The 25,582-nt window shown below is 61.2% G+C and overlaps 1 protein-coding gene across 1 annotated transcript; it reads right to left on the reverse strand.

The window, feature by feature from the left end:
• Positions 1-520: 520 nt before the first annotated feature.
• On the reverse strand, positions 521-19,367 carry IP6K3 (inositol hexakisphosphate kinase 3). Its single transcript, XM_062187442.1, has 6 exons — positions 19,230-19,367; positions 9,849-10,195; positions 6,031-6,196; positions 4,982-5,148; positions 3,851-4,026; positions 521-1,963 (listed from the first exon to the last, which is right to left on the reverse strand). The coding sequence occupies exons 2-6, from the start codon at positions 10,045-10,047 to the stop codon at positions 1,496-1,498; spliced, it is 1,176 nt and encodes a 391-aa protein (XP_062043426.1). The 5' UTR covers positions 10,048-10,195; positions 19,230-19,367; the 3' UTR covers positions 521-1,495.
• Positions 19,368-25,582: the final 6,215 nt, after the last annotated feature.

Here is a 25,582-nt window from a genome sequence, read left to right on the forward strand (position 1 = left end):
CTCTCCTTTGCTGCCCAACGGGCTCTGACCCTGCTCCCACCACGAGCACCAAGCGTGGGACAAAGCCGCAGCGTTGCTTCGGCCAAAAGTAATTTGAGAAGTGAACCTGCCTTGAAATCCGGGCAGTGGATTCCCAAATCAAAGACGATTCTGGAACCTTGTGACCCAGGCCTCTCTTTCCTTCTGTGAGTGTGGATGTCGGGAAGTTGGCGGTCATCATCCATGAGAATCCCCCAACTCCTGAATTCGGCGGCGTCTAAGATGCAGAAGAAAGGACCCCTCGGCTCTCAGGGCTGCCTCCGGCTTTGCAGATCCACGCATGTGTCTCAGGAGCCACCGTTCCCCCTCCGCCCCCCAGCTCCCTGAAGGATGGCGAGAAATCAGTGCGCCCTTCTCGCCGTGCGCTCGAGTCACCCATGAATCAGAAGGGCCCTGGCGCCTGATGATCAGAATCAACAAACAGAACGGGTAATAAGGCGCGCCGATAATCACTGGTGACCTCAGCAATTTTCTTAGCAAATTTATTTCCCTAATTGGGTAACGTATCCCGGCGCGTGACTCCAGGGCATTGTAATAGGTTTCCACACCGCCGAGGAAGGAATTAATTAGGACTGTGCATGCTGGTTCTGGATCTACACTTGTCCACTGGCCTTGTAAACATTGCCCCTGGCTCCCACATGCCTTCCGGGTCTTCTGCCTCCCCCAGCCCACCCCCCAAATAAATAAATAGAAAGCGGGGAGCAGAGGTTAACGGGGTGGCTCCTCTTCCCCTCCATCCTTGCCCCGGAAGCTGCAGGTCATGGTCAGAGTCATTGCGTGGTCAGAATGTGGCAGAATCCTCTCTTCCCCGGGAAGGGGGGGCAGGCAGGAGGCTGTGAGGTGACCCTGCTGTCCACTAGCAACATGGGGCCCTGGGCTACCTACACTCCTGTCTGGGCTCGTCCTTGTCCACTTAGAACCCAGAGACAGAGCAGGTGAGATGCGCAGGTCTGTTCCACTTCCTCCTGCCCCACCCGAAGCTGCTCTTTGGAAGGTGAGAGGCCATACGTAGCTTGCAGTGGAGAAAAACCATGATCTGGAAGACACCCTACAAGGCTTCTCCTGGTTCTGTTTCTGCCTCCCAGCGTGTGAGGATGGTGGTGCGGCAACAGGAAAGCATCTTCAGCAGCAGAGTTGCTGAAGTGAAGGGGTTGTCCCCTTCATGCTGGTCTCTAACTCCCAAGGCCACTCTCTGGTGCGCTCCAAGGCAGGGCTGCTTTTTGCATGGACTGTCCATTGTCTGATGACCAGCACTAGAGCAAGACGCCAGGCTACGTGGAATGACCTCCAGGGTACCAGAGGGTTTCTTTAGCAGCTCTCAGGAGAGTCCGCCTCGGACAGCGGGCTTTTGAGGGGCGTATAAAGACATCTAAGCATCATCTCGACTGCGCTGGCTACAAGTAGTGCCTTTTTGCAATCTGTAGCCCAGAGGAGCCCAGGTAGGCCCAGGACGGGGTCAGACTCCCTCTTGGATATCCTGCAGGATCCCAATGAGGTTTTGCAGCCCAAAAATGTAGCCAGGATCCGGTCCGTCGTAGGTGGTGTGCCCGTCCTTGGAGCCCTTGTATGTTGTGTGAGCAAAGTCGATCATACGGATGTCTACCCTGGGGAGACCGCCCTGAGGGCCGGCCCGGGCCTCCCCTGAAGCTTCCTGAGGGTGCCGGCTGCCCGGGGGTCTTTCTGGCAGCTGCTGTCCATCGTAGATGATGAGGAGAGAGCTGGAGTAGAACCGGTAGGAGCTCTGGCTCTTAATGACCGAGAGGAGGGCCTGCAGCTGGCTGAGGATGGGCTCCAGGAGCTCGGTGCGCAGGCGGGTCCCGTCATGCAGGAACTGATGGAGGGTCTGTCGGAAGCCCTCCACCGAGAGCTTTCTCCCGTAGTACTTGTCTTTGCAGAGATAGTACTTCTTATCCGTCTGATAAACCTAATGTGAAGATGGAGAGAGAAACGTGAGGAGTTGCCAACGTCAAACACAATTGCACCTGCTACATTTGCAGCGTCACCAGCTATGACAATCTATGAACAGCTTTCGAGGGCACACAGGACGGAGTGGCTGCCACGGGCAGGAGAGGGTCTTCCCTCCAGCACCAGCAGAACTGTGCCATTGAAAATGCTCTCTGTGTGAGTCTCTAGTGGCAATCCAAGGTCTAAAAATCCTTCACCCCACAGAGGTGACACTCCACCCACGAGGAAAAGATGTGGATCTTCTGTCTTGTGAATTTCCAGCATCAACCTCCAACTCCTGATTTAAGTCTTGGCTCCTAGCCCTCTTCAATTCAAATATTAGCAAACCCAAGCTGGAGAGCTTTAGCAGGAATTCGAAATCACAGCCAATGGCCTTGGAAAGCCAACCAGATTAAATTTTCCCCCAAGAAAGTTTATAAAGTCCTTCCTCTGCAGATTCACAGGGAACAGTCATGGTTCTTGAGGGGGAGGGGTGAGTTGCTGGAGGATGAAAAGACAGGCGAGCTCGGGTGTGCCTGGGACGTGCCAGCAGCCAGTGCACCGGGGGCAGCCCAGGGGACACAGGACGTTCACTGCTGCTCTGGGGGGGTGGCACCTCCTCTCCTTGGCACCATCTTCCATCCCCTCCCCATTACGTCTTGGCACCAGAAGGGAGCAGATGGAAGAGAGACGCTGATGGAGGGGACTGTGGCAGTCGCCCCCACTTCATTCAGACGGCACAGGCGGCAGCAGAGGCTGAACCAAGGCCTGCGAATGGCATGGCCAGAGGGGGACTTGGCACACCTGGGCAGGACCGCCCGTACCTGGGCAAGATGGTTTCTCAGGTCTCTCCTGCCTTCATGTTACATGGTGTGCTTACAGAAAACCAGGATTGAAAAAAAAAAAAAAAAAAAAACAACCCACCCAGAGAGATATGATAGGCTCTGTCTCGCCTTTGGAGGGCCAGAGACTGGCTGCTAAATTAGCCGTCATAAACACATGACAGGCGTCACCTTCTGAATAAATCAGATCAATTTCAGAAGGTTTGAGGTCCAGAGAGAGATCCCATTTACACGGCACATCATCGCGCTTCGCTCTCCTGACGACTGCATCCGAAGCCTTCCAAGGGACATGTGAGCCACAAACTCACAGACCCCACTTCCAGCGGTGGGGAGGGGGGAGCAGTTAAGGCAAGCGGTGACATACACTGACAAGCTGATGTCTCATCGACTGCCCGAGTGAGCGACGGGAGGAAGATCATTTCCTCCCGCTCTCTTGCAGCCCTGCGGGAGCCGGAGCAGAGCTTCAGTAAGCACGGAGTCTGCGCAGCATCAAAATTAACCGTTCCTTTGCCTGGGCTTAGCCGATCGTGACTGTCCCACCTTGGTAGCCAGGGCAGGCAGTCAGGAAGCCGCAGAAGGAGTGGACTGGGAGGAGGGGCTTGGCTACTAAGGATAAGGATGCAAGGGACACACAGCCGGCAGCACCCGGGGAGGAGAGGGCTCAGAGAGGAACCAGGGGGCCACCTGGGCGCCCAGACACCTTCCCTCCACTCCACCCCCAGCCCCTGCCCACACACTCTCATCAAAGCCCTGCTGGGCAGGGCCACGTGACCACTGTGGGAAGCTTCAGCTGCCAAGACCATGGGACCACGTTCAAACATGGTGCGGTTTTGACCCCACTGCTCAGAAAGTGCTTCTTAAAATACCCTGGGTGGCATGGACCAGGTCCGTGCACCCCATAAGGGTGTCTCCGGGTGGCCCCGGGCCCAGCCACGCCAGGGTCACTGGTGTGTGGACGGGAGACAGCCCCGGCCCGGAGTGGACAGGCCAGGGTGTGCCTTGAGGTGGGTCCCCGGGCCACCCACCTGCATGCCGCAGACCCGCACGCCCAGGCGGCCCGAGGTGCTCTGTGCACACTTCTTCACGTGCCGGGCCTTCTTTTCCTCGGAGGCGTCGTCCCCGTGCTGCCGCGTCCCCATCTTCAGGTCTAGGATGCAGGGGTGCGTGTGCCGGGACACCACGTTCTCCAGCAGCAGGAACCCTGGCCACGTGGGTTAAGGAGCCCGCCTGGGGCAGGTGCACAACTCAGAATTGCCCTGGGAGAGCGGAGATAGTCCCCGCCGCCTCCGCCTTCCCTCCAGACGGGCCCCTTCTCGCTATTAAGCATTCAAGATATTCGCTTTGCAGGCCGCCCTAATAAGTCCATTTATTTAGGGGGAGTTTATGAGTATGGGAGCTTTTTTTTCCCCTTTTCCATTTTTGCTCTGGGGTTGAGATTTAAATGCAGGCGTGAAATCCCTAGCAGGCCATGCCCAATTTACATTTTATGGCGGAAAATCACCAGGCAGAAACCCTCAGTCCCTGAATGGGCCAATACCTTCTGGGAGAAGCAGGCCGATGTGAGCTTCGGAGATGAGCTACAGGAATATTCATTTCAGTGGAGTAATTATGCTGCCAAAGCTGCTCAGGGTTCAGGGCTGCGGATGTATCTCCGTAAATACCGTGCAGCCAGCCGCCCGTCTGCGCGAGCCTGCACGGCGGTGACCAAGAGGCGTTTTCAATTTGGATTTGCTCACTGAGAACCTGGCAGCCCCTGGGTTGACCCCGCAGGCCCTGCCCATGCTCCCTCTGGGATGGGGAGGGGGGCGGGGGCTCCACCCAGCCTTCTGCACTGCCTGCCACCATAACCCAGCGTGGCATCAATCATTGCTGTCTGCCCACGGAGCCCCGCCCCTGCCCCGCCCAGCTCACCTGGCCGCCCAGGCCGCACAGCCAGAGCCAGCGGCCCTCTCTGCAGGTTTAGCCTTAGGTATTCCCAGTCCGCTTTACCTGGGAGGGGCCTGCTTTCTTCTGGTCCCCAGGTTTGAGTCTCTAAACTATCTCCACACCTGTCTCTGCCCCTCCCGCCTCCCCTGTCCCCCTGCCCACGCCTGTGACAGATGTGGCCGTCTCTCCAGCCCCGGCCTGGCACACCTTCCTGCAGGTAGCAAGGATACGGTGCCGCTGGTTCTCTGGGTACTCGGAGCACAGGCGGGTCAGGTGTGCCTGGTGGCAGTGCAGGCCCCACGGGTTAAAGCTCCTCGCCTCTACCTGGTTCCCGTTAGCGTCTTCCAGCGCCAGCGAGGACACCTGGGGGTGGGTGTGGAGCTTGGCCAGGCTGTGGCTGAGGTGAGGGAAGCACAGTGTGACAGTCAGCGTGGGCTCTGTCCCCTCTGTCCCCAGGCTGCCCAGCAGGCACCCGATCACATGGCAGCCTCTCAGGGGGTTTCTCCTGACCCCAGGGCAGCTCATAGAGCCGGGCACCCGCCCCTTCCCCAGCCTGGGGGAGATCCTTTATCAGTGCTGTGGATTTTTGGTGACTTGGTCCCACCCAGAATTGCAGGGCTGGGGCTTGGGCCCTGACACTCTGCCGTGTCCTTGAGCCCTCAGGGTGCCACGGGGAGCCTCAGGAGAGCTGGGCCGCCCACATCTGCAGTCCGTGAGCGCCCTGGCCTCCAGGTGGGAGAAGTGGAGGTACAGTGCCCATGGCGCACCCTGGGGAAGGGGAGGTGTCCCCCACTGCCAGCGAGTGTTCAGTAGCCCCAGGAGTCTGTGTCTGCCCAGGCCAGCTAACATTGCCCGAGGTTTCGCTGACCCCTCTCCAGGGCCCACAGGCCCTCAGTCTTGTGTGTCTCAAGGGACCTTTGAGCACCCAGTTAACCTCCCTCCTGGCCCCCTCCCAGGGTAAGCCGCACTTTTGCTTTCTCGGAGCTGTTCTGTGATCCCCGCCCCCAGACGCTCCCTGGGCTCAGCGATACAGGTATTTAATTGGGCAAACCTGTCCCGACCTCCTCCTCTGTCTACAGCTCTGCCCATGTCTCACTGCTCAGATAAAATCATCGCAGAGAGCACGCCGCTCCCTCTCCTCGGTCCCATCGCTTGTTCTCGACAGAGCCTTCCTGTGGATTTCTCATTTTCTTGGCACCGCCCCGAATGGGGAGCGGGCGGCCTTGGGCTCAGGCGGGAGCAGTGTCCTCGCATCTGTCATCCGTGTGATGGCCCTCACCTCTCGGCGGGAGACTGTGCCCACTGGGCGTGCTGCCGTGGGTGCCGCTTTGCCACGGCCGCCGACTCCGGGGACACCTTGAAGGGCTCGCGGCTCTCCTTCAGTGGGTGGGCGACCAGGCTGAGACAGCCCCTGCTGTCTTTGTGGAGGTGCACGGTGATGGTCCCTGCGGGAGGAAAGAGAAACCCTTAAGGGACGCCTCTAAGGGAGGCATGGCTTAGGGTCGGGTCGCAGCCTCCGAATCTGGTTTGATGGTATCGGTCAAGGCTCCTTCCCCCAACTCCTGGTCCAAGGGAAAACCATGGGGCTGGCCTGGTTTCACTGACTCTGGTCCCTTCCCAACGGGCCTGACCCAGGCGCATCCTCACTTCGTCCCCCTCTCTGTGCCTCTGTGCTGTAAGCAGAGCCAGCCCCGGCCCTTTCGGTCTCACATTCTGGCTCCTCTCTGCAGCCACGCCTTCCCCATCCCCCTGTTGCCAGCCTGGGGCCGGGCCCCATCCCCATGTCTGCCGAATCCTTGGTCAGGTGCACGGGCACATGGATGTCGTTGTTGGAACGTGGTCCTCTAAAGACCCGGAGACCTGTGAGATTCGCCCCGTCCCCGATGTCTCCTGCCATGGGTGTTTGCAACAAAGGCAGGAGCAGAGAGCCCGGGAAACTCGATGAAGCAGCGCACGGCTCAGGTGAGCTGTGGTCACCCTCCAACCTAGTGGCACGGTCCTGGCTTTCCTCCATGCATCTTGGCATCCGGTGGGTGCCCAGCTTTGCCAGTTCTGGTGGTGGCATAGGAGACGCCCCCCCCCCCCGAAGGCTGAGAGTGTTTGCTGCCCACTGTTCCTGTGCCTGCTGTGTGGTCTCCTGTCTACAGCCCTCCCTCCACCCCCTCGCCAGCCCTCTCAGCTCAGCCTTGTGTCCGGGGGCCTGGCCCTGTGCAGGGCACCTGTGGGTTCCTTGCCTCCCTCTTCCCAGTCGGTCTGGCCAGGGGAAGGGAGGGTGGGAGGAGAAAGACAGAGGCCTTTGTTGCACGGTTCTCTACCCCATCACGTGGGCAGGTGAATGGCACCGAGCCATGGTCCCCATGAGCCTGCGTGTACTTCTGCAAACAGCCCCTTTGAACAGACTCCCTTGAATGTACCATCTGCTTCCTGCGGGGCCCCTGACGCTGAGAGGAGGGCTACGTGTTTGGGTGTCCCCCAAGGTATCTATTTCCTCCCCGGGCCACTTGGGCACCTTCTCAGAGGAGGTGGTGTTTTTGCTGAGTGGGCAGATTTCCCCACCTGCACCCCCGCCGGCCCTCCCCGCCTGGTCAGTGCCGCGCTCCCTGTGGGGGCTGCTCTGTAAGCTCCCCAGGGCCGCAGGTGTCTCCCCGGGCCAGTCCTGGCCTCTCAGATTCCCCGTGTGTCCAGGTCTCTCCAGTGCCTGCAAAGGCTCCCTCCCCACGCCTGTGTCCCGTGATGTCATCGTGATTGTAAAGTAAGACTGCCCGAGCTCGGAGCTTTACCATCTGGCTGACCCCATTGCTCTTGGTCTCCGGGCCAAGCCCACCAGAGCTGTTGTGCACATGACGGCAAGCTGAGACCAGAATCACGGTGGTAACCACCACCGCCGTCCCACCCGCAAGCCTCTGCCGCCAGCCGCGGATGGCCGGACGCTGTTGTTTGTGGCCTCTAAGGGCCGTATGCTCTGACAGGGCCACAGCAGACACGAGTATGGAAGAAGGGACCCAGAATAGGTGTTTCCCCACGAGCCATGCCCCTTGTCACACGGGTCCTCCTGGTTCTGCTCCCTGGAAGAGAACAGAGAGGCCACGACCCTAGCCACCACCTCCGGAGAGCGGCGTCAGCTCGGTGTCTTCAGGGAGAGAACCACACTTTTGGAAACCAGCACCAGGCCCCGAGCCCATCCCTCCGTGAGCAAGAGGTGGGGAGGGCCATGGCCTGTGTGCTTGTTCGAGAGCTGTTCAGCCGCCTCCCAGCTCCTGGGGGCCCAGGGCAGGGGGAGGGGCATGCACTGGCCTCGTCAAATTCCACCTAGCATGTGGCAGGCCCCTGGGAGCCTGTGGTGACAGATCGGACAGGACCGTGACCCTGGAGGGCCCCAGGCCCAGAAGCCCTCCCTGGAGGGCAAGAAATGTGACCTTCACCCACTTCTGCAGGCCCCAGCTCTTGTCTGAGCTCATTGGTCCTGAGTGTCTGAGTGAACCCAGGAGAGCAGAGAGTGCAAATAACCCCAAACCTGCAAGAAGCCCAAAGTCATTTCCATTTCTCATGTTGTCAGAGCCACACGGCCAGACCCCGCATCCCTGCCTGCCTCGCTGTCCTGCAGGCTTCTGCTGGCTCTGTCTGTCTGTCTGTCTGTCTCCCTCTGTCGATCCTGCATACCCGCCCACCTGTGGCTCAGCCCAGCCCTTCCCTCCCAAATCTGGGACCCACAGTGGAAGCCAGAGCTGCTGGCCTCGGCAGAGCAGCGTTGTCCATGCGGGCTCTGGCCTGGCCTCCAGCTTGCCCTGTGTGTCTGGGGCATTGGGCAGTGGAGGTTCAGGGGCTTCCAGGGCTCTGCTCACCAGGAGCGTGCAGGGCCCAGCCAGGGCCCCCGTCTGCCTGCTCACCAGCCCTCCCCACTCGCCTTGGCCCCAGACCGTGCCAGCTGGGCGGGCAGCTTACCGCCGGATCCGCATGCCCTGGGCACCTCAGCACTTTCGCTTCGGCTGAGCAGCTTCCTGAGCCCCGGTGAGCGTTCTCTCATGTGCTTATTTTTAAGCTCATGAGAGAACATTCACTCGCCGCCGTCTGCAATCTGAATCTGGCTCAACTGTTAGCCAGCCGGGCCCAAGAGCATGTCCTCATCTGCCCACGGCTGACAGGCAGCCCACGAGGGAGCAGGGTGCAGCCCCACGAGACCGTCACGCCGGGGAGCCCACAAGGCCCCACAAAGACCGCTGGCACCGGGAGGCTGCCCTCAGGAGCGATGTCCCTGACCCCATGCTCTCCCAGATGCCAGTAAGGAGACGGTGTGCCCTGTGGTGGGTGTTGGCCGCTTCGGAAATGGCCCCATTCCTGGGAGGCTGCTCCATTCTGGGACAGGATGGGAGGCCCCATGCGGTAGCCTCGTGAGCCCTTGTGACTCCTAGCCCGAGGTCACCTGCTGAGGGACCTGGGTGAAGCAGGTCCCCTCTGTCCTTGGGCTGGCCAATCCCCAAGAGGGCTGCACAGCCTGGGAGCACTTCCGGGAACCCTCCCATCCACAGCCCGACCCCGCTCCCTGTCCTCGTGCCCCCACCCCCACGGGTGCTGAGTCCAGTGTCTGCCCACGTGGGCATGTCTCATCAGCTGGGTCAGGCCCGTGGCTCTGCATGGCCCGTGCTGTGGGCAGTGAGTGAGCCAGTGGGAACAGTGCTTGGACTCAGTATCTGGGGCACGAGACCCCGTGGCCACCCCGCTAGTGGTCCTCTGGACCGTGCTGGAAACGGCCTGGGCACTGGCCTCGGGGTTCTGATGCACAGGTCCCGCGAGAGCATTTGCCGTGTGCCCATGCTGTGAGCGCCACTCGCCACCCTTCCCTGCCATCACCTGCATCGTGGAAGTGCAAGGAAGTCCAGCCACCATCAGGTAAGCAGCCCTGACACCCCGGGCAGAGACCAGAGGACGGACCCCCATCCTAATCCCCTCCGGGGGCAGGTCTGGCAGCCTGAGCTAATTTGCAGGAAAGCCAGACCTGGAGGCTGGGAGTTCAGAGAAAACTAGGACATGAAGGCCGCCCGGCTGGGAGAGGGGCTCGTCTCCATGGCAACCCTGCCCGCCTGGGCCCCTGCCCCTCACCTTTGTACTGCGGGGTGAAGCGCTTCATGGCCGGAGGCAGGGCCTCGTAGAACCTGTGCTCCCGGGAGATGAGGGGCTTGCACACGGTGTGCTCGTCATACGTCATCACGCTCAGGTGCCCCCCGACCTGGTGCAGGAAGGGCTGCAGCCGCACGCCCAGCCTGCTGTCCCCGGCATCCGCACTGTCCTGCACGACCATGATGCCGCGTGGGGGAGGCCGCCCCACGACGTCTGCAAGGCGAAGACGTGGGGGGATGTCGCAGCCCGGGCAGGATGTGGGGTGCCCGTCGGCGGCGGGGTCTGTGGTTTGCTCCTTCTCGCCTTGGTTGCTGCCGTGGGCAGGGCCTCTGGAAAGCAGGGGGAGGGTGGAATTTTAATGAGGGAGCGCTGGGTGGGCACTTGGGGGGAGGCGTTGGCCCTGCATCGTCCCAGCTGTAACAGCAGATTCCACCCCCCCGGGGGGGAACTTAAGAGACCGCCAAATATTACTTCCGGAATATTCTGTTGCCAGAGTGATGGCGATTGCTTCATGGAGCCAGGGATGAGAGGGAGACGTTAACGTTGTACCTCTTGGGTTTAAACGTTAGGAAAAAAGCCACAAATACACGAGCAGGTGATGTCTCAGCTCCTCCACGCTGTTCTTCCTGTGGGAACGTGGTCCCAGGCCCCACAGGAAGCAAGCTGCCTTTGTGCAGCCTGGGCCTGGAGGAGTACAGCAAAGCTGTACCTTTGAGCTACGTCACGGCCCCGCTGTGCCGTTGCTGTGTGACCTCGGACAAGCTGGAGAAACTCCGAGCCTCAGTTTCCCCCGTCTGTAGAACAGGCAGTAATGATGCTAAGTCCCACCGAAAGTGCAAAGGTTAGCCCAGGGCCCAGAACACAGGTGATTACTATTTCTAGCAACATGGCCACAGCGCTCAGGTTCCCTGCCCCCCACTCCCCCACCCCCAGCCCTGGGCTCTAGGAAAGGCAGGCTTGCTCACGGCCACTTTGCAAATAAGAAAAAGCGAGGCCTGGCCGGGCGCAGAGCGGGAAGTGGAGCTGGGGTCTCCTCATCCCCCGGCCGGCCGGTGCCGAGCTCTGGGCTGCAAACGGCCCCTGAAGACGCCCTGACTTTGTCTCAGGAGGGCACCGAGGAGACTCGGCCAGGCGAGGCCCTCGTTGCCGACCGGTGCTGCTTGAGAGCACATTCCCGCGGCGGTGCCCGGCACCGCAAGCTATTAATACCTTCTCCCTCTGCTGGACTGCTGGCCGTGGACGCCACCGGGCCGGGCAGCTCTGGGCGCGAGTGAGCCTCTGTCTGCCCTTCAGGCCGCAGGCACGGCTGACTGGTTCTACGCACGGCGGCGTCCGCTGACACGTTCTGGCCTCTGGCTCTGAGAGACTCCCCTGTGGGCCCCCGGGGGCCTCAGCTCATGGTGGCATTGAAAGCCGTGGCCAGGCTCAGCCACTGCCCTGCGGGCTACACAGTGGCCCTTTAGGAAGGGCGACAGATGCGGGTTCTGCCTGGTGTGTGTGCATCCGCTTTGGAGGAAGTGGGGTGCAGCCTGAGGCAGCACAGGGGCCAGCCCCACACGGGAACTAAGTGGGGGAGGGGGAGGGGGACAAGTCTAGATGCAGAGGGCCATGGGCCAGGGCCGAGTTTGATAGCCCTGAGCTCACCATGCAGGACATGACAGCTGCTTGGCAAATTCAGTGTCACTTGCAAATGCAGGGAAAGCGAGAAGGAAGAGACAGGAGCACCCAGGCGGCCTGACACCACTCCTCCCTCTGGGCTTTCTTAGCCTGAGCCAGCTGACCTTTCCCCCATACTCGCCCTGCCAGTGGCTACAGGGACAGCTAGTCTGCAATTTCATGTATGGCCACTCCCGCAGGGAGCCCAAGTTCCCGTTCCCCACTCTTACCTCCCCTGGGTCCAGCCCAGCACTAACCGGGCCGCACCAGACCCAGCCCCTGTTTGCCCATGCACACACCGCTAGCGAGGGGGAGAGCCAGGATTGGAGCCCAGGAGGAGCATGGGTCCACCGCAATCCAGCAAGGAGGTGGCTGGGGGACGGAGGGCTGCCCTTCACCTAGTTTAAAAGTCAGGACATTGGGGCCGGTGCTGTGGCATAGCAGGTAAAGCCGCCGCCTGCAGTGCCAGCATCCCATATAGGTGCCCGTTCAAGTCCCGACTGTTCCACTTCCAATCCAGCTCTCTGCTGTGGCCTGGGAGAGCAGTGGGAGATGGCCCAAGTCCTTGGGCCCCTGCACCTGTGTGGGAGACCCAGAAGAAGCTCCTGCCTCCTGATTGACGCAGCTCCAGCCATTGCAACCAACTGGGGAGTGAACCAGCGGATAGAAGACCTCTCTCTCTCCCTGCTTCTCCTCTCTCTGTGTAACTCTGATTTTCAAATAAATAAATAAATAAATCTTTTTTTTTAAAAGTCAGGACATGGAGCCCCAAGGAGGCCAGGACTTAGCCCAAATCGCCTGCATGTCACTACAGTGCTGGGGCAGGTTTGCTTGTCCCCCTGGCCCGTCCTCATCACACTCCTGGTGACACGAAGGGCAGGTCCTGGTGCTGGGTGGGCTGGAGGAGAGAGTGTCACGCCCCCACCACTGCAGGAGCTGTCATTCAAGATCAGGGGTGGACCTGCTCCAGGGATGTCAGCCGGGCCCAGGGGTGCTGTCATTGCCAGCACTCAGTAGTCCCCTGCCTCCTGGCCATGTCCCCTCCCCCTCTTGTGTTAGCCAGGCTGCCCCCAGATTGGGACCGGTTGATGGTGCCTGGCTGGCTGGTGGGTATCCAGCCTACACTTTACAAAAGCTGGACTTGACAGCTGGGGAAACTGAGGCCCCTTCTCTTGGGGGTCACCTTAAGGTGTGGGTTAGGGGACGTCTGTGTGGCCTGCAGGTTTCACAAGGGCTGGTGGGGAAGGCTGTCACTTCCGCCTCTGGAACCAGGGGGCATTGCCAGGTTTTCTGGTGGTCTCTGCCTCTGTGTGCAGCCACCTCCTCTGAGCAGGGGTGAGGTGGGGGAGAGGGGTTGGGCACCCCCGCCGCCACTCCCCAGAAGTCCCGGTGACAGGACCTTTTGCAACACTGCACTTCCTCTGGCCGCAGGCAGGCACTTCTGTCACATCGCCCCTGCTGTTTCCTAGGAGCGCTGCGCAGGGTCAGGAGCCTGGGCCTGTGCTGTGAGTGCCGGGAACTCCCGAGTCTTGGGTCACAGCCCTGGCACGATGCCCAGATGACAAAGGGCCCAGGACTCCTCTGTGGATCCCTGATTCTGCGGCCTCCTCACTGGGGTTTGCCCCTGCAAGGTCATTCTCAGAATGGCCCCGGCAGCCGGATGTCCCGCTGTCCAGCACCCATCTCTGCCCACCATCCTTCCCCAGGGCTCAGGGCTCAGTTGAACGACGGCCCCTCCCCCCAGGAAGCGCACAGATGGCCCCGGGTCCCTGTGTCCAACCCCCCCTCCTGCCCAGGGTCATGTCCTGAGTGAGATAACTCTGGGCCTCGCTCCAGGAGACTGGAGAGGTGATTTCTGCTGATGGGTGCAGCCATGGAGCTGGTTGTGAAATGAGGGCCTGGGCTGGCAGTGTCCATGCAAACCCTGCTCTGCCGCCCTGCGGGGCTGGGGCAGCCACCAGCCTGCCCCTGGGTGGCACGATGCTCCCTGGTCTGCGAGCAGGTTCACTGGCATCAGGGCCATGGTTGTGTTTGCTTTCAGAGTGGGGACAGATGACAGTCCCGGTGATTCAGAGACCCTACGACCTCACTGATGCCAGACACAGCGACAGATGCCACCCATCAAGCCGGGGCAGACGAGGGCATCGGCACCTGTCACTCCAGTCGGTGCTCTGAATTTCCAGAGTGCACTCCCAGAGGCGGCCTCCGCCCGCCTGCTAAATCCAAGTTCACGGGCAGAGACATCCTTGCAGCCTCTCCTTTCCCGTGCTAGGGAGGATGGCAGAAGAGACCACAAATCAAACCCGTGAGGGCTGAAACTGGGAATCCACTTCTCAGAGACCTTGTCTCCTGTGGGCTGCTTCGCTGGAAAAAGTGGCTGACTGTTGTCATTGTCACAGGTATTCCGGTTTGCCCCCTGGGAGCGTGGGGATAGCAGCCTAGGGCCAGCCCAATAGGGAGCTTTCGGGACAGTTCTCTGTGCTCCATTTGCCTGGCGTGGTGCTCTGGGAAGCTCATGGTGGGAGGGGCCTGTGTCGCCCTGCGTCCCTGAGTGACAGAAAGAAATCTGCTACACCAAGATGTGGGCCGGCTTGTTCTGCAGCACAAACTTAGTTCCTCCTGACCAACCTGCCAACCCACAGCCAGAGACCCAGCGTGGCGCCCAGACTGGCAGTCCCTGCGCCTGCGTCAGGCGCTCGAGCACTTCCTTGCACAAAGGCGCCCCGGGCAACAGCCGCTCCCACCCGTCACACCTCGGTTCCAAGGTGAGGGTCTTCGTCTTCCCCTAGGGAAACGCAGCAGGTGGGGGGAAGCGGATGGCTTTGCCCGGAGCCAGAGCTATGGATGCCCCAGCAGGTCTGGGCCATCCCAAAGGCAACACACGCTTCCCCTGCGTGCAGCAGTCCCCCTTGCAAGCCGCCGTGGCTGTCTCCGGCCAAGCTCCCTGGCGCTGGGTCCTGTCTGACGCCCCCTGCTGGCCCAGTGCCTGGGAGAGGGTCAGGAGCGGTCCAGGAGCTGAGCCCTGCTCTGTGAGCACCATCTGCAGAGGCGCTCAGCAGGTGCAGGTCCAGGGGGCCCAGGCAGGGGGCGGGGGGCTCCCACCTGTGGGGCCGTCATGTCCCTGCCCTAACCCACACCATCACAAGCAGCCTCTGCAGACCAGAAACACAACAGCCATGGAGCCCAGACAGTCCTCAAGTCACGTAAACTTGGTGATTACCAGACACGGATGCATTCAAAGGGACCGTGGAATCCCTGGTAGTTTTGGTCATCATCTGTTTTCTCAATCAACAGACACTAGAAGTGCGATGAGCACCGCACGGGGCCCGCTGGGAAGTCACGCTGGAAAATGAGTCCTGGTTGGAAAGGTTAGGAGAGGCCCTGGCCTGCTCGGGGCTGGGATGGAGGCGGCTCCAGGGGTCTGGCCTGCTCGGGGCTGGGATGGAGGCGGCTCCAGGGGTCTGGCCTGCTCGGGGCTGGGATGGAGGCGGCTCCAGGGGTCCTGGCCTGCTCGGGGCTGGGATGGAGGCGGCTCCAGGGGTCCTGGCCTGCTCGGGGCTGGGATGGAGGCGGCTCCAGGGGTCCTGGCCTGCTCGGGGCTGGGATGGAGGCGGCTCCAGGGGTCCTGGCCTGCTCGGGGCTGGGATGGAGGCGGCTCCAGGGGTTCTGGCCTGCTCGGGGCTGGGATGGAGGCGGCTCCAGGGGTCTGGCCTGCTCGGGGCTGGGATGGAGGCAGCTCCAGGGGTCTGGCTCAGCCTTAGCGGCACCTGGGGAGGGCCTGCTGCAGGGAGGCTAGGTGCCGGGGTACTTGGGGAAGTCTGTGGAAGAACTGGGATTAAAAGCTGCATTTATCTTAGCAAAACATTTTTGAGACCCGTGTGTGGTATTTCTATCACATGTGCTTTCTGGGAACGTGTTGAGGACCCCTCGTGTGCATGGCTGGAAGGGCCTGGACAGGGTGGGGGGAGGGATGGCTGCATGGAGGAGGAGCAGGTGGATGGAGATGCGGGGGCCGCACTTGCCCAGGATCTGACCTGGAGGTTTGCCTGGGCCCCAGCTTGGCCCAGGGGGATGGTGGGCTCCAAGATGGTGGGGGTGATGGAGCCTGGGGGGCTACACCCAGTAAATCCTGGGTGCAGGACCTACAATGTGGCGGCTGTGCGTGGAAAGGCAGCCTGCTGCGTGACCTGGCCACTCGCTTCGGCAGCCCAGACGCGCCCTTCTCGGGCCTCTCGGAGCCCAGAGCTTGCCACAAGCACCACTCCATGTCCTTGTGACGCTCAAGGGAGCGGTTTTTTTAATCTAGTAGAGATGAGAGAACCCGAAACCCATTTAAAGCCGCTTAGGTGGTAATGGGCAGGAGGGTTGCGGCGTTTCTCCTGTGGCTGAGGGCTGCGTCACCTGGGGCCATCCAGGCTGAGAAGGCACGAGCTTATTTTCCAGAGGGGGACAGGAATGGGGTTTTAAAATCCATTCTAAAAATGACTCAAGCGGGACGCCTCCCTGGCGGGGGTGGGATCGATCCCGGAGGGGGCGGGGCGGGCCTCACCTGGCTCCTTCCCAGGCGGGGCTGAGATATGCGGCTCACAGAACATCCATTTTCCCCAGGAAGCTTGGTTTGCAATGCCTCTTACTCCTCTGCCACCGAAACTTGTTTCAGGGCTGATGTGACCTCTGGGAGGGAATTTTGCCCCTCTCCTTTTCCCTTAACATTTAAAATCTCCCAACGCTCCTGCAGCTTGTGGGCCACACAAGATTTTTTTTTTTTTTTTTTTTTTTGACAGGCAGAGTGGACAGAGAGAGATAGAGAGAAAGGTCTTCCTTTTTGCCGTTAGTTCACCCTCCAATGGCCGCCGCGGTAGGCGCGCTGCTGCCAGCGCACCGCGCTGATCCGATGGCAGGAGCCAGGTGCTTCTCCTGGTCTCCCATGGGGTGCAGGGCCCAAGCACTTGGGCCATCCTCCACTGTACTCCCTGGCCACAGCAGAGAGCTGGTCTGGAAGAGGGGCAACCGGGACAGGATTGGTGTCCCGACTGGGACTAGAACCCGGTGTGCCGGCGCCACAAGGCAGAGGATTAGCCTATTGAGCTAAGGCGCCGGCCGCCACACAGGATTTTAATACAGCAATGATTCTTTTAGAAGCTTCAGCCCTGGGCTGGCGCCGCGGCTTAATGGGGGTGAACCAACGGCAAAGGAAGACCTTTCTCTCTGTCTCTCTCTCTCACTGTCCACTCTGCCTGTCAAAAAAAAAAAAAAAAAAAGAAGAAGCAGCAGCAGCTTCAGCCCTGACCAATGCACTTTCCAGTCACCACGTTCTGATCCTGCTGTGGAGGCAGGAGAAATGTGGGGCGAGGACGGCCAAGCCGAGTGCCGCGGGATGAGAAGCGCTGTGTCCCCGCCTCTGCTCCAACATAGACTTGCCTGCTGGGCAGCTCCCGGGTCCCAGGCGTGTCTGGTAACCGCCCCAGAGGCCCCTGGCTGCGAGCTCTGCTGCCACAGATCTGACCACTTGCAGGTGCACCCAGGATCTTGGACGAGGCTGAATTTCAAAACCCACCCACAAGGTTCCCAACCTCAGACACCCCCGCCCACTTCTGTAAGCAATGTGATTGGCCCTTGCCACCTGTCTTGTGCAGGCCACCTTGGCCCTTCGCACTGCAGAGCTGGCTGCAGGCAAGGCCTTTCTCCAGCAGAGGGCAGCAGCGGACGTGCTGAGGCCAGAAATGCCCAAAGAGGCATTAACTCCTGAAAACCAAAGCCAGCACCCACCCCCTCACCCAGGGACCAGGGATGCATTCCCCGACAGCCCTGAGTTTGTCCCAAACAGCAGCTGAAGCCCCGCCTCTACCAGGCAGCAGTGTTTATGTCATCATCAAGGTGGATTCAGCAAGACAAGTTCTCATGTCCCATCTCCCCACTCCCCCTGCGTAACCATCTTCCATCCCAGCAGCTCCATCCTCCAGAGCTCCCCCGCCCCGCCTTCCCCCACCTCCCCAGCCTGGTGCTCATGAAGTTAATGGTTTTCCCTGCAGGCTGGTGAACTGGCCGGCAACCACGCGGATTGGATTTCTGCGAGGGGAGGGCTGTTTCAGTGCCTGTTCAGGCCCCCGGTGTGCTCAGCCTGGCCTTGGACCAGGATGCACTGGGGCGGAGGTTAGTGAGAGTCCCAGGGGCCACAGCCCCTGTGCAGAGGGAGTTGTGGAGGTCCCTCCTAAGGAGTTTGTTGGGCAGGGTGCAGGGGAGACCTGGCCCTGCCTCTCCGGGCCCTGTGTAGACAGAGCTGCCTGACCCAGCCGTGTTCCGTCTCTCCTATGAGACAACTGGCCCTCAATCCAGCCAGCCAGCGTGGCAGAGGCTCGTGCAGACTGAATGTGGTAAAGAGAGGGGCTGAGCAAATGCACCTTGCATGGACCCTGCTTGAAAAAGACAGCTGTGGGTATAAAGATCCACGCTGGACACAGATATGATGGTATTGGGTTATGTAAGTGCCCACAAGGCACTGTGTGTGTGTGTGGGGGGGGTGCTGGGAGGTCCTCAAAACCCTTCAGCCCTGGGGCCTGTGCTGTGGTTAAGCCTGTGCCTGCATGTGATCACTGGTTGGAATCCTGGCTGCTCCACTTCCAATACAGCTCCCTGCCAATGTGCCTGGGAAAGCAGTGGAAGATGGCCCAAGTACCTGGGCCCCTGCACCCACATGGGAGACCCAGAAGAAGCTCCTGGCTCCTGGCTTTGGCTTGGCCCAGCCCCAGCCATTGCAGCCATTGGATAGAATTGAACCAGTGGATAGAATGTATCTCTGTGTGTGTGTGTGTCTCTGCCTCTGGCTCTCCTCTGTAACTCTGACTTTCAAATAAATAATCCTTAAAAACAAACAAACAAACAAACAAACAAACCCTTGGCTTTCACAGCTTTGATGAAGCAAAGGCAGCGGAACCACCGCTTCAGCCCGGGGCAGGTGTGTAAGCGCTCATGATGTCACCCCCACGCTTTCATATTTTCACAATAAAGAGATCAGGAATCCAACTGGTGCCTTTAAAAAGCGAGGCCACCTTGGAGAGGGGCCAGCATCAGCGCCTTTATGACCCAGGGGTTTTGGGGACCACTGGGCAGGCTCAGGATCAGGCCTCGGGCTCACCGAGGTGGGGGGACCCTGAAGAGCCATGGGCAGGCGGGGCCCCCAAGGCTCTGTCACAGCCCAGGGCAGCGGGCTGACCCCTCTGCCATGTCCACGGTCAGCCTCCACCACCCTGCAGCCGGGCCCCAGGCCACTGCCCACGGACACTGACGTCACCCATGGCTGCCGGGACAGGACATGCCATTCCTGGGGCCTAGGCACCGCTGTTTTTGTCCTGGATGCCTGCCTCTCTGAGGGGTTAGCCCAGCGTGCGGTGGGAATCGCTGGCTTCTGGCCCCTGCACCTGCCCCTGCACGGCTTCCTCGGTAGACCCAGCTCACCGCAGCCCTCCCTGCCTCCACCGGAGCCGGGAGGGGCGCGAACTCCGGAATTTCCAGACTGCTGAGCTGTGGCCAGCCCGGCTCGCACACGGAGATGGGTACATCCTCAGGGACGCTGGCCCCGCCACACACAGCATCCCTGCAGTGTGCCCAGGCCCTGGGGCCAGCAGACCCTGTCCCCCCGACTCAGGCCCGGAGCAGGGCTCAGCAAGGCCGTCCCTGCCCATCCCTGTGGGCCAAGGCAGCACTCACCAGGGCTTCCTTCCGGGGGGGGTGGCGAGTACGCAGGAGGAGGGGTTGGGCAGAGAGAACTTCTGTGCCTCAGCTTCCACCGTCTGCAGGCCTCGGGGCGGGGGGGAGGCCCTTCCTCCCCTGCTCAGGGCACTGGCTGCCCACTCGGGCACTGGGTGGAGAGCTCTGCCCGGGAGCGCTGGGCCGCTTGCAGCCTGGGCAGGGCAGGGTCACCTGACCCTGGGCGGGGAAGGACTGGCAGGGGGCTGGCATGGCCAGCTATCAGCTGGGTGATTCACTGCTCTGGGAGTGGCCTCAAGGGAGGAGAGGTCACACAGTGCCTGGAGGGCCAGCAGCCCCGGCACCGGCACCGAGGGCCAGCTGCCCCAGGCCCCTGCTTGTTCTCCCAACCCCGTTCAGAAGGAAATGGGTGAGGCTCGGGTGGGCGCCACACACCCCTTCCCCAGGTCTCCTGCACGCTCCCCCCTCCCATTTCCTGATGGCCTTGCTGTGGACCGAGCAGTGGCTGCGGGGAGAGGAGAGCCCTACAGAAGGCAGCCGGTCGGGCCAAGGACACCAGGTGGGCAGCGGGCCCGGGAACCTGCTCAAGTGCCTGCTGTCAGCAGACTGCAGGGGGCGCTCACAAGCTAGAGGCAGTGCAGAGCCAGTGTGTTTGGGGAGAGAACACGGGGCTCAGGAGGGGTCCCTCGCCCAACCTGGGGCAGCAGGGAGGATGTCCTGGAGAAAGTGACCAATTGGGCTCTGAAGGGAGGCGCAGGGTTGGGGGCAGGGCAGGGCAGGGGGAGAAGAGGGCCCCAGCTAAGCCCAGAGGCAGGACGGGGTGGGGAAGGTCAGGGAGGAGTCCCGAGGGAGTAGAGGGTGGGGGAGATGGTGGAGGAGCTGAGGGGGCAGGCCTCAGGGTCTCTACCCTTAGCCTCTGGGAGGGTTGGAGCACCTGCTGGGCTCAGAGGACAGCGGATTGGAGAGGAGTGGCTCAAAGGCCGCAGACAGGTACTCGGACAGGTGCTGTCTGCCAGGCAAATGCTGGCCTGGAGATGCTGTGGCGAAGGAAGGCTGGTGACTGCGTGGACGGCACAGGTGGCGTGGGGGCCGAGGCCAGGCTTCACGTCTGAGCGACCCCTGAGCCATGTTCAGAAGGTAGTGGTCGACCCTTCAGGCAGCTCAAGCTACCCTGGACGTCCGGCCGAAGTCGCCCTGAGAACCCCACCTGCCCCAGGCCCTCCTGTCTCTCCCTGGGCTTCTGTGTGTGGTGTCCCCAGGATTCCCCCAGAGCTGTCGGGCCAGTCCTGGGCCTGGAGGGCCCTCCTCTCGCATCCTGCCTGTGTCCAGGAGAACGCATTCCACACACGCGGCCTCTCTTCCCCCACTGCCCTCTCACGGAGCAAGCTGGGAGCTGAGGGGCTCTGGGCCCTGACTGTCAGCCCTGCCCACCCAGTGCCCAGCTGAGCAAGGGGGCAGCCCGCCCACAGTGCTCCCTGGAGCCGACCACTTTTCCCACCTCCGCAGCGAGGTCACGGCTGCATGAGACTTGGGCCCCTGGGTGTCAGAGCCCACCGCGGCAGCTCCCGGAGTGCCCTGAAGCCTGGTTTTGGGTGGGGGAGGGCCCCCTGCACACCCCAGCAGGACACACGGTTGGGCCGCCCTGCCAGTTTCGAGCCCCAGGGACCTCCAGAGCTTCCGCTGGCCCAGCCCCCCTCCCACCTGGCTGGACTCAGATCCTTGTTTTGGGGACCCTAGAGCACCAGAGGCCCGAGCTGGAAGGCCCTAGAGGTCTGGGGGAGAAGGAACTGTCCAGCAAGCAGGGGGCCGGTGCTTGGCCGAGCTGGGCAGAGCCAGGCCTCCAGGAGGCCCCTCCGCACCCAGCTCTGGCTTCTGGCTTCTGTCACTGCTGAGCTGGGGGCACACGGCTTCTTATGCACCAATTTCCTCTTCTTTTTTTTAAACTGAATTATGTATATGTACACTGTGTGGTTTTCCATCTATCTCTTTGAGATGTACTTAATCCGAAAGGCAGAGGGAGGGAGGGAGGGAGAGAGGAAGAGACAGACAGAGAGATCTTCTACCTGCTGGTTCACTCCCCAAATGCCCACAGCAGCTGGGGCTGGGCCAGGCCGAAGCCAGGAGCCACGTTGGGGTCTCAGCCCTGTGTCCCCAGCGCCAGCCTTCCGGTGTGCGTTTGGGGAATGAATGAAGGAGTGAATGTATGAACTCACTGTGGGCCTCTCAAGTTCCTTTTCTCCTCCAGACCTCAGGCGACAGAGGCCTTGCCACCGCTGCCTTGTCCCTGTTCCTGTGGCCTGGCAGCCTGGGTCCAGGAAAGCAACCACCTCATTCCAGGCCGTGTCACCAGCCCCGCCCACAGCACTCACGTGGGCGGCACCCAGCCGTGGCCAGCCTGCCCCTGCACCAGTAAAACCCTTCCCCCTGCGCTGGGCTCCCCGCCCGCTGTAGCCCTGCTTGGCACAGCCCCTCCTCTTTCTCAGAAAGCGAGGAGTGGGGCACCCCCTGGGAGGTCACGCTCAGGGCTTGCGACACCCCCAGGATCACCCAGCCCCCCTGGCACCTTCCAGGACTCGGCACCAGCACCTGCCCAGGCTCCGGTCACCTCCCAGATGGCTGGGGGAGGGGGCCTGAGAAAGGCTGCAGCCACTCCCGCTCGCTACCTGTGCAATCCAGACCCCCCACCCACCCCCTCACCCCACCACCTGTCCAGGAATCTGGGGGGTATGAGCCATTTGGGGAGGTGTCACCCTTTGTGGGCGTGGCTGGGCTGTCCTTACTCAGGTCCCGAGGGACAGGAAGTCGGCACAGCTGACCACGGGCCTGGTGGGGGAGTCCCACAATAGAGCAGCGGGTGAGGGGAGGCAGAGGGGCTGTCAGCTCTTCGAAGAGGGTTTCACTTGATCCTCCCCACAGCTGTGGGGGAGGGGCTGCCACTGCCTTCGTTCTATAGCAGTGTTGAGGCTCTACATCCCACAGCAAGCGGCAGAGCTGCAGGTGGAACCTGGGCCCTGAAGTATTTTTAAAAAGATTTATTTAGGAGCCGAGGCTGTGGTATAAAAGATAAAGCCTCTGCCTGCAGTGCCAGCATCCCATAAGGGTCCTGGGGTCCTGGTTTGAGTCCCAGCTGCTCCACTTCTAATCCAGCTCCTGGGATGCACCTGGGAAACAGAGGAAGATGGTCCAAGTGCTGGGGCCCCTGTACCCCTGTGGGAGAACCTGAAGAAGCTCCTGGCTCCTGGCTTTGGCTTGGCTCCATTGTGGCCATTGTGGCCATTTGGGGAGTGAACCAGCACATGGAATACCTCTCTCTCTGTCTCTCCTTTTTTTTTTTTCTTTAAAGATTTATTTATTTATTTGAAAGTCAGAGTTACACAGAGAGAGGAAAGGCAGGGAGAGAGAGGTCTTCTATCTGATGGTTCACTCCCCAATGGCTGCAATGGCTGGAACTGGGCCTATCTGAAGCCAGGAGCCAGGAGCATCTACCAGGTCTCCCACGAGGGTGCAGGGGCCTAAGGACCTGGGCCATCTTCTACTGCTTTCCCAGACCATAGCAGAGAGCTGGATGGAAAGAGGAGCAGCCGGGTCTTGAACCAGCACCCACATGGGATGCCGGCGCTTCAGGCCAGGGCGTTAACCCACTGCACCACAGCGCCAGCCCCTCTGTCTCTCCTTTGTCACTCTGACAGGGAGGGAAAGGCGGGAAGGAAAGAAAGAAAAAGAACATCAGGACCCTGAGTGACACCTGTTGCGATGCGGTCATTTGCAGTAGAGGGGACACACAGCAGGGCTGAGGAGAGAGGGTGGCCGGAGTCCCGACACCGCTGGCTGTCGCCGCATGGAGTTGAAGGCAGGCCATGAGCAGGGCTGCGGGTGTGGACACACCAGGGGCAAGCCCTGGCTCAGCCATTTCCTGGCATGCCACTGGGACCGGTTCCGGGCTCTGGGGAGCCTCGGCCTCCCTGCCTGTGAGTCAGGAGCTTCCCGGAGGGGCTGTGCTATTTCAGTGATGGTGCAAGTAAAGCGCTCTGACCACCGTGTCTGACACGGGGTCCCCCAAACCTGCACTGACACCACAGCACTTGCCGAGCCGGAAGTCGCAGGGGTGTCTCACCCAGGTCCATGCGAATGGGCTGCCCGGTGCACCTGACACACAGGCCAGGCGGGGTGGGGACTGTGGGAGTCCCTGGCGTGGCTGGGAGACGGAGAGGGGACTCTGTGATGTCCCTTCTGAGTAGGGAGGTCTCTGTGCCAGCGTGTGGCTATGGGGCTGCTTGTTAGAAAGGCGGGGGGCTAAGGGTGCAGGGGAATCCTGAGTGGGGTTGCGTGGGGGGCAGGTCTCCATCTGAGAGGGGAACATGGCGCTCACACTTTCCAACCTGAATTCACACCCGTGTCTTGCCACTCAGAATATTAGCTCCTGGGACACACAGGTGTGTGGGAGCACAAGGTGGGAGGGGCGCGGGCCCCCCAGGAGAGGGAGAATGCAGGCTGGGCTGTGGAGGGTGTGGGGAGGCCCCAGGCAGAGAAGCGAGGAGGGAACAGCAGGGAACAGCACCCACAAAGGCACAGAGGCAAAGAAGAGCTTGGCATTTCTGGAGGTGTCAAGGCAGCTGGTGTGGGGGTGGGGTGGAGGCAGGCAGAGCCAAGACCCCCTGTCGCTCCTCCCCCACTGGGGGGCGCCCGTATTTCAAGGTGGGTGAAGCCAGGACTGTGGTCTGTTAGGGTGGCGCCTTCCAGCTCACATCGAATTTCTCATTTCACAGATGGGGAAGTGGAGGCCCACAGAGGAGGCGCCCCTCCAGAGGCCCCCAAGCAAGGCAGGGGCACAGCCAGGTGGGGACCCAGATCTGCTGACTCCTGGGGCTGGGACTTTCAGAAGAGGAGGGTGTGCGGGGCCAGGGTGCACCGGCGGCTGGGTGCATGGGGTGGCAGGGTGTGCGGGGCCAGGGTGTGTGGGCGTTGGGCCCCTGCCAAGGAGACTGGGGCTGGGCTGTTTCTTCGCCAGTCCTTCAGGCCCACCAAGGTAATGGAACAAGTGAGTGTGAGCAAAGGTGGGCGATCATTTGTGGCAGAAAACGAAGCTGGTTGCAGCTGGGGGCTGCCAGCCCATTACAGCCGCCCTGGTTTCTGCTGAGCGGAGCACGCGGGGCTGCAGTGGCCATCCATCCTCTGCCTTCGCCCACCCTGTCCCTGGCAGCAGGCTCCACGCTTGGCCAGCTGGGGGTGCAGCCCCCCACCCCCGCTCCCTCCCCAGGAAGGTCCCAGGAGGCTTCTATCGACAGAGGAGGGGGCTGCTCAGGGGCCTGGCTACAAGAGCAGGGACCAGATTGTGACGGCTGTCAGCAGCCCTTACCTGGGCTGGCCACGCCCATGCGCCACCGGACCCTCCCCTCGGCAGGTGCCTGCCGGAAGAGCTGTGGTAGCCTCAGCTTTCACAGGGGAGGGAAGTGAGGGGCAGGCTGGGGAATCCTCACACTAGACTGGGGGGCTCCGGGGAGCCTCTGAGATTCTGAGGGGCCCCAAGGGGGGCTGCAGCAGCCACCTAGCTGAGATAGACGCCTGGCCATGAGCATCCCCCAGGGCCGAGGGCCCCTCCTGAGCCCCGGGATCCCTAACCCCTGCAGACTTTCTCTCTCACTTCCTACCTGGCTGTAGCTTGGCCCAGCCACGGCCTGCCCCTCAGGGCAGAAGCTTGGACCCCAGTGGGCAGCAGGGGGCCACCTGCAGGCCTGGCCCAGCTCACACTGACTGCTGAGCTAGGGGATAAAATTAGGCCTGGAATGTGAGAGGCAGGCTCAGTCTCGGAATGGGGCTGCTACAATGGCCTCAGGGCACTGCTGGGAAAGGCAGCCCAGAGCTGGCGGGAGGGGCTGGCTCTAGATTCAAACTGCGGGTGACCCTGACCGCAGGCCCATCCCTAAGGTGGCCAGACAGCACATACAAATATAAAACAACCGGTTACACTTTCAGACAGACAACAAGGACCTGTGGCCCACATGACCCAGAAATCTCCATGGGGTCCTTTGTTTCCTGTGGCAGCCCCCCTCCTCACCCAGGCTCATCCTAGCCACGCCCCCAGGAGGGGCTCCGCCCAGCCACACCCTCGGGAGGGGCTCCTCCTGGCAGAGCCCTGCTGTACCTTAAGTGCCGCCCTCCTGGCATCTCTAGGGCTCACCAGGAACTGATGCGTTGGGCTGGGGTCCCAGCTGCGGTTCCTCCCTCGCCGATTCACAGAGCCCCTTCTGCCAGGTGCAAGGCTGAGTGGAGGGGGCTGGACGTGGAACAGATGCAGCACAAGTGCTTGGTGGGAGCTGGGAGACAGTTAACAAAATATGGAAAGCCAGGAGAGG

This window comes from Lepus europaeus, chromosome 3, assembly GCF_033115175.1.
Source record: "Lepus europaeus isolate LE1 chromosome 3, mLepTim1.pri, whole genome shotgun sequence".
NCBI lineage: Eukaryota > Metazoa > Chordata > Mammalia > Lagomorpha > Leporidae > Lepus > Lepus europaeus.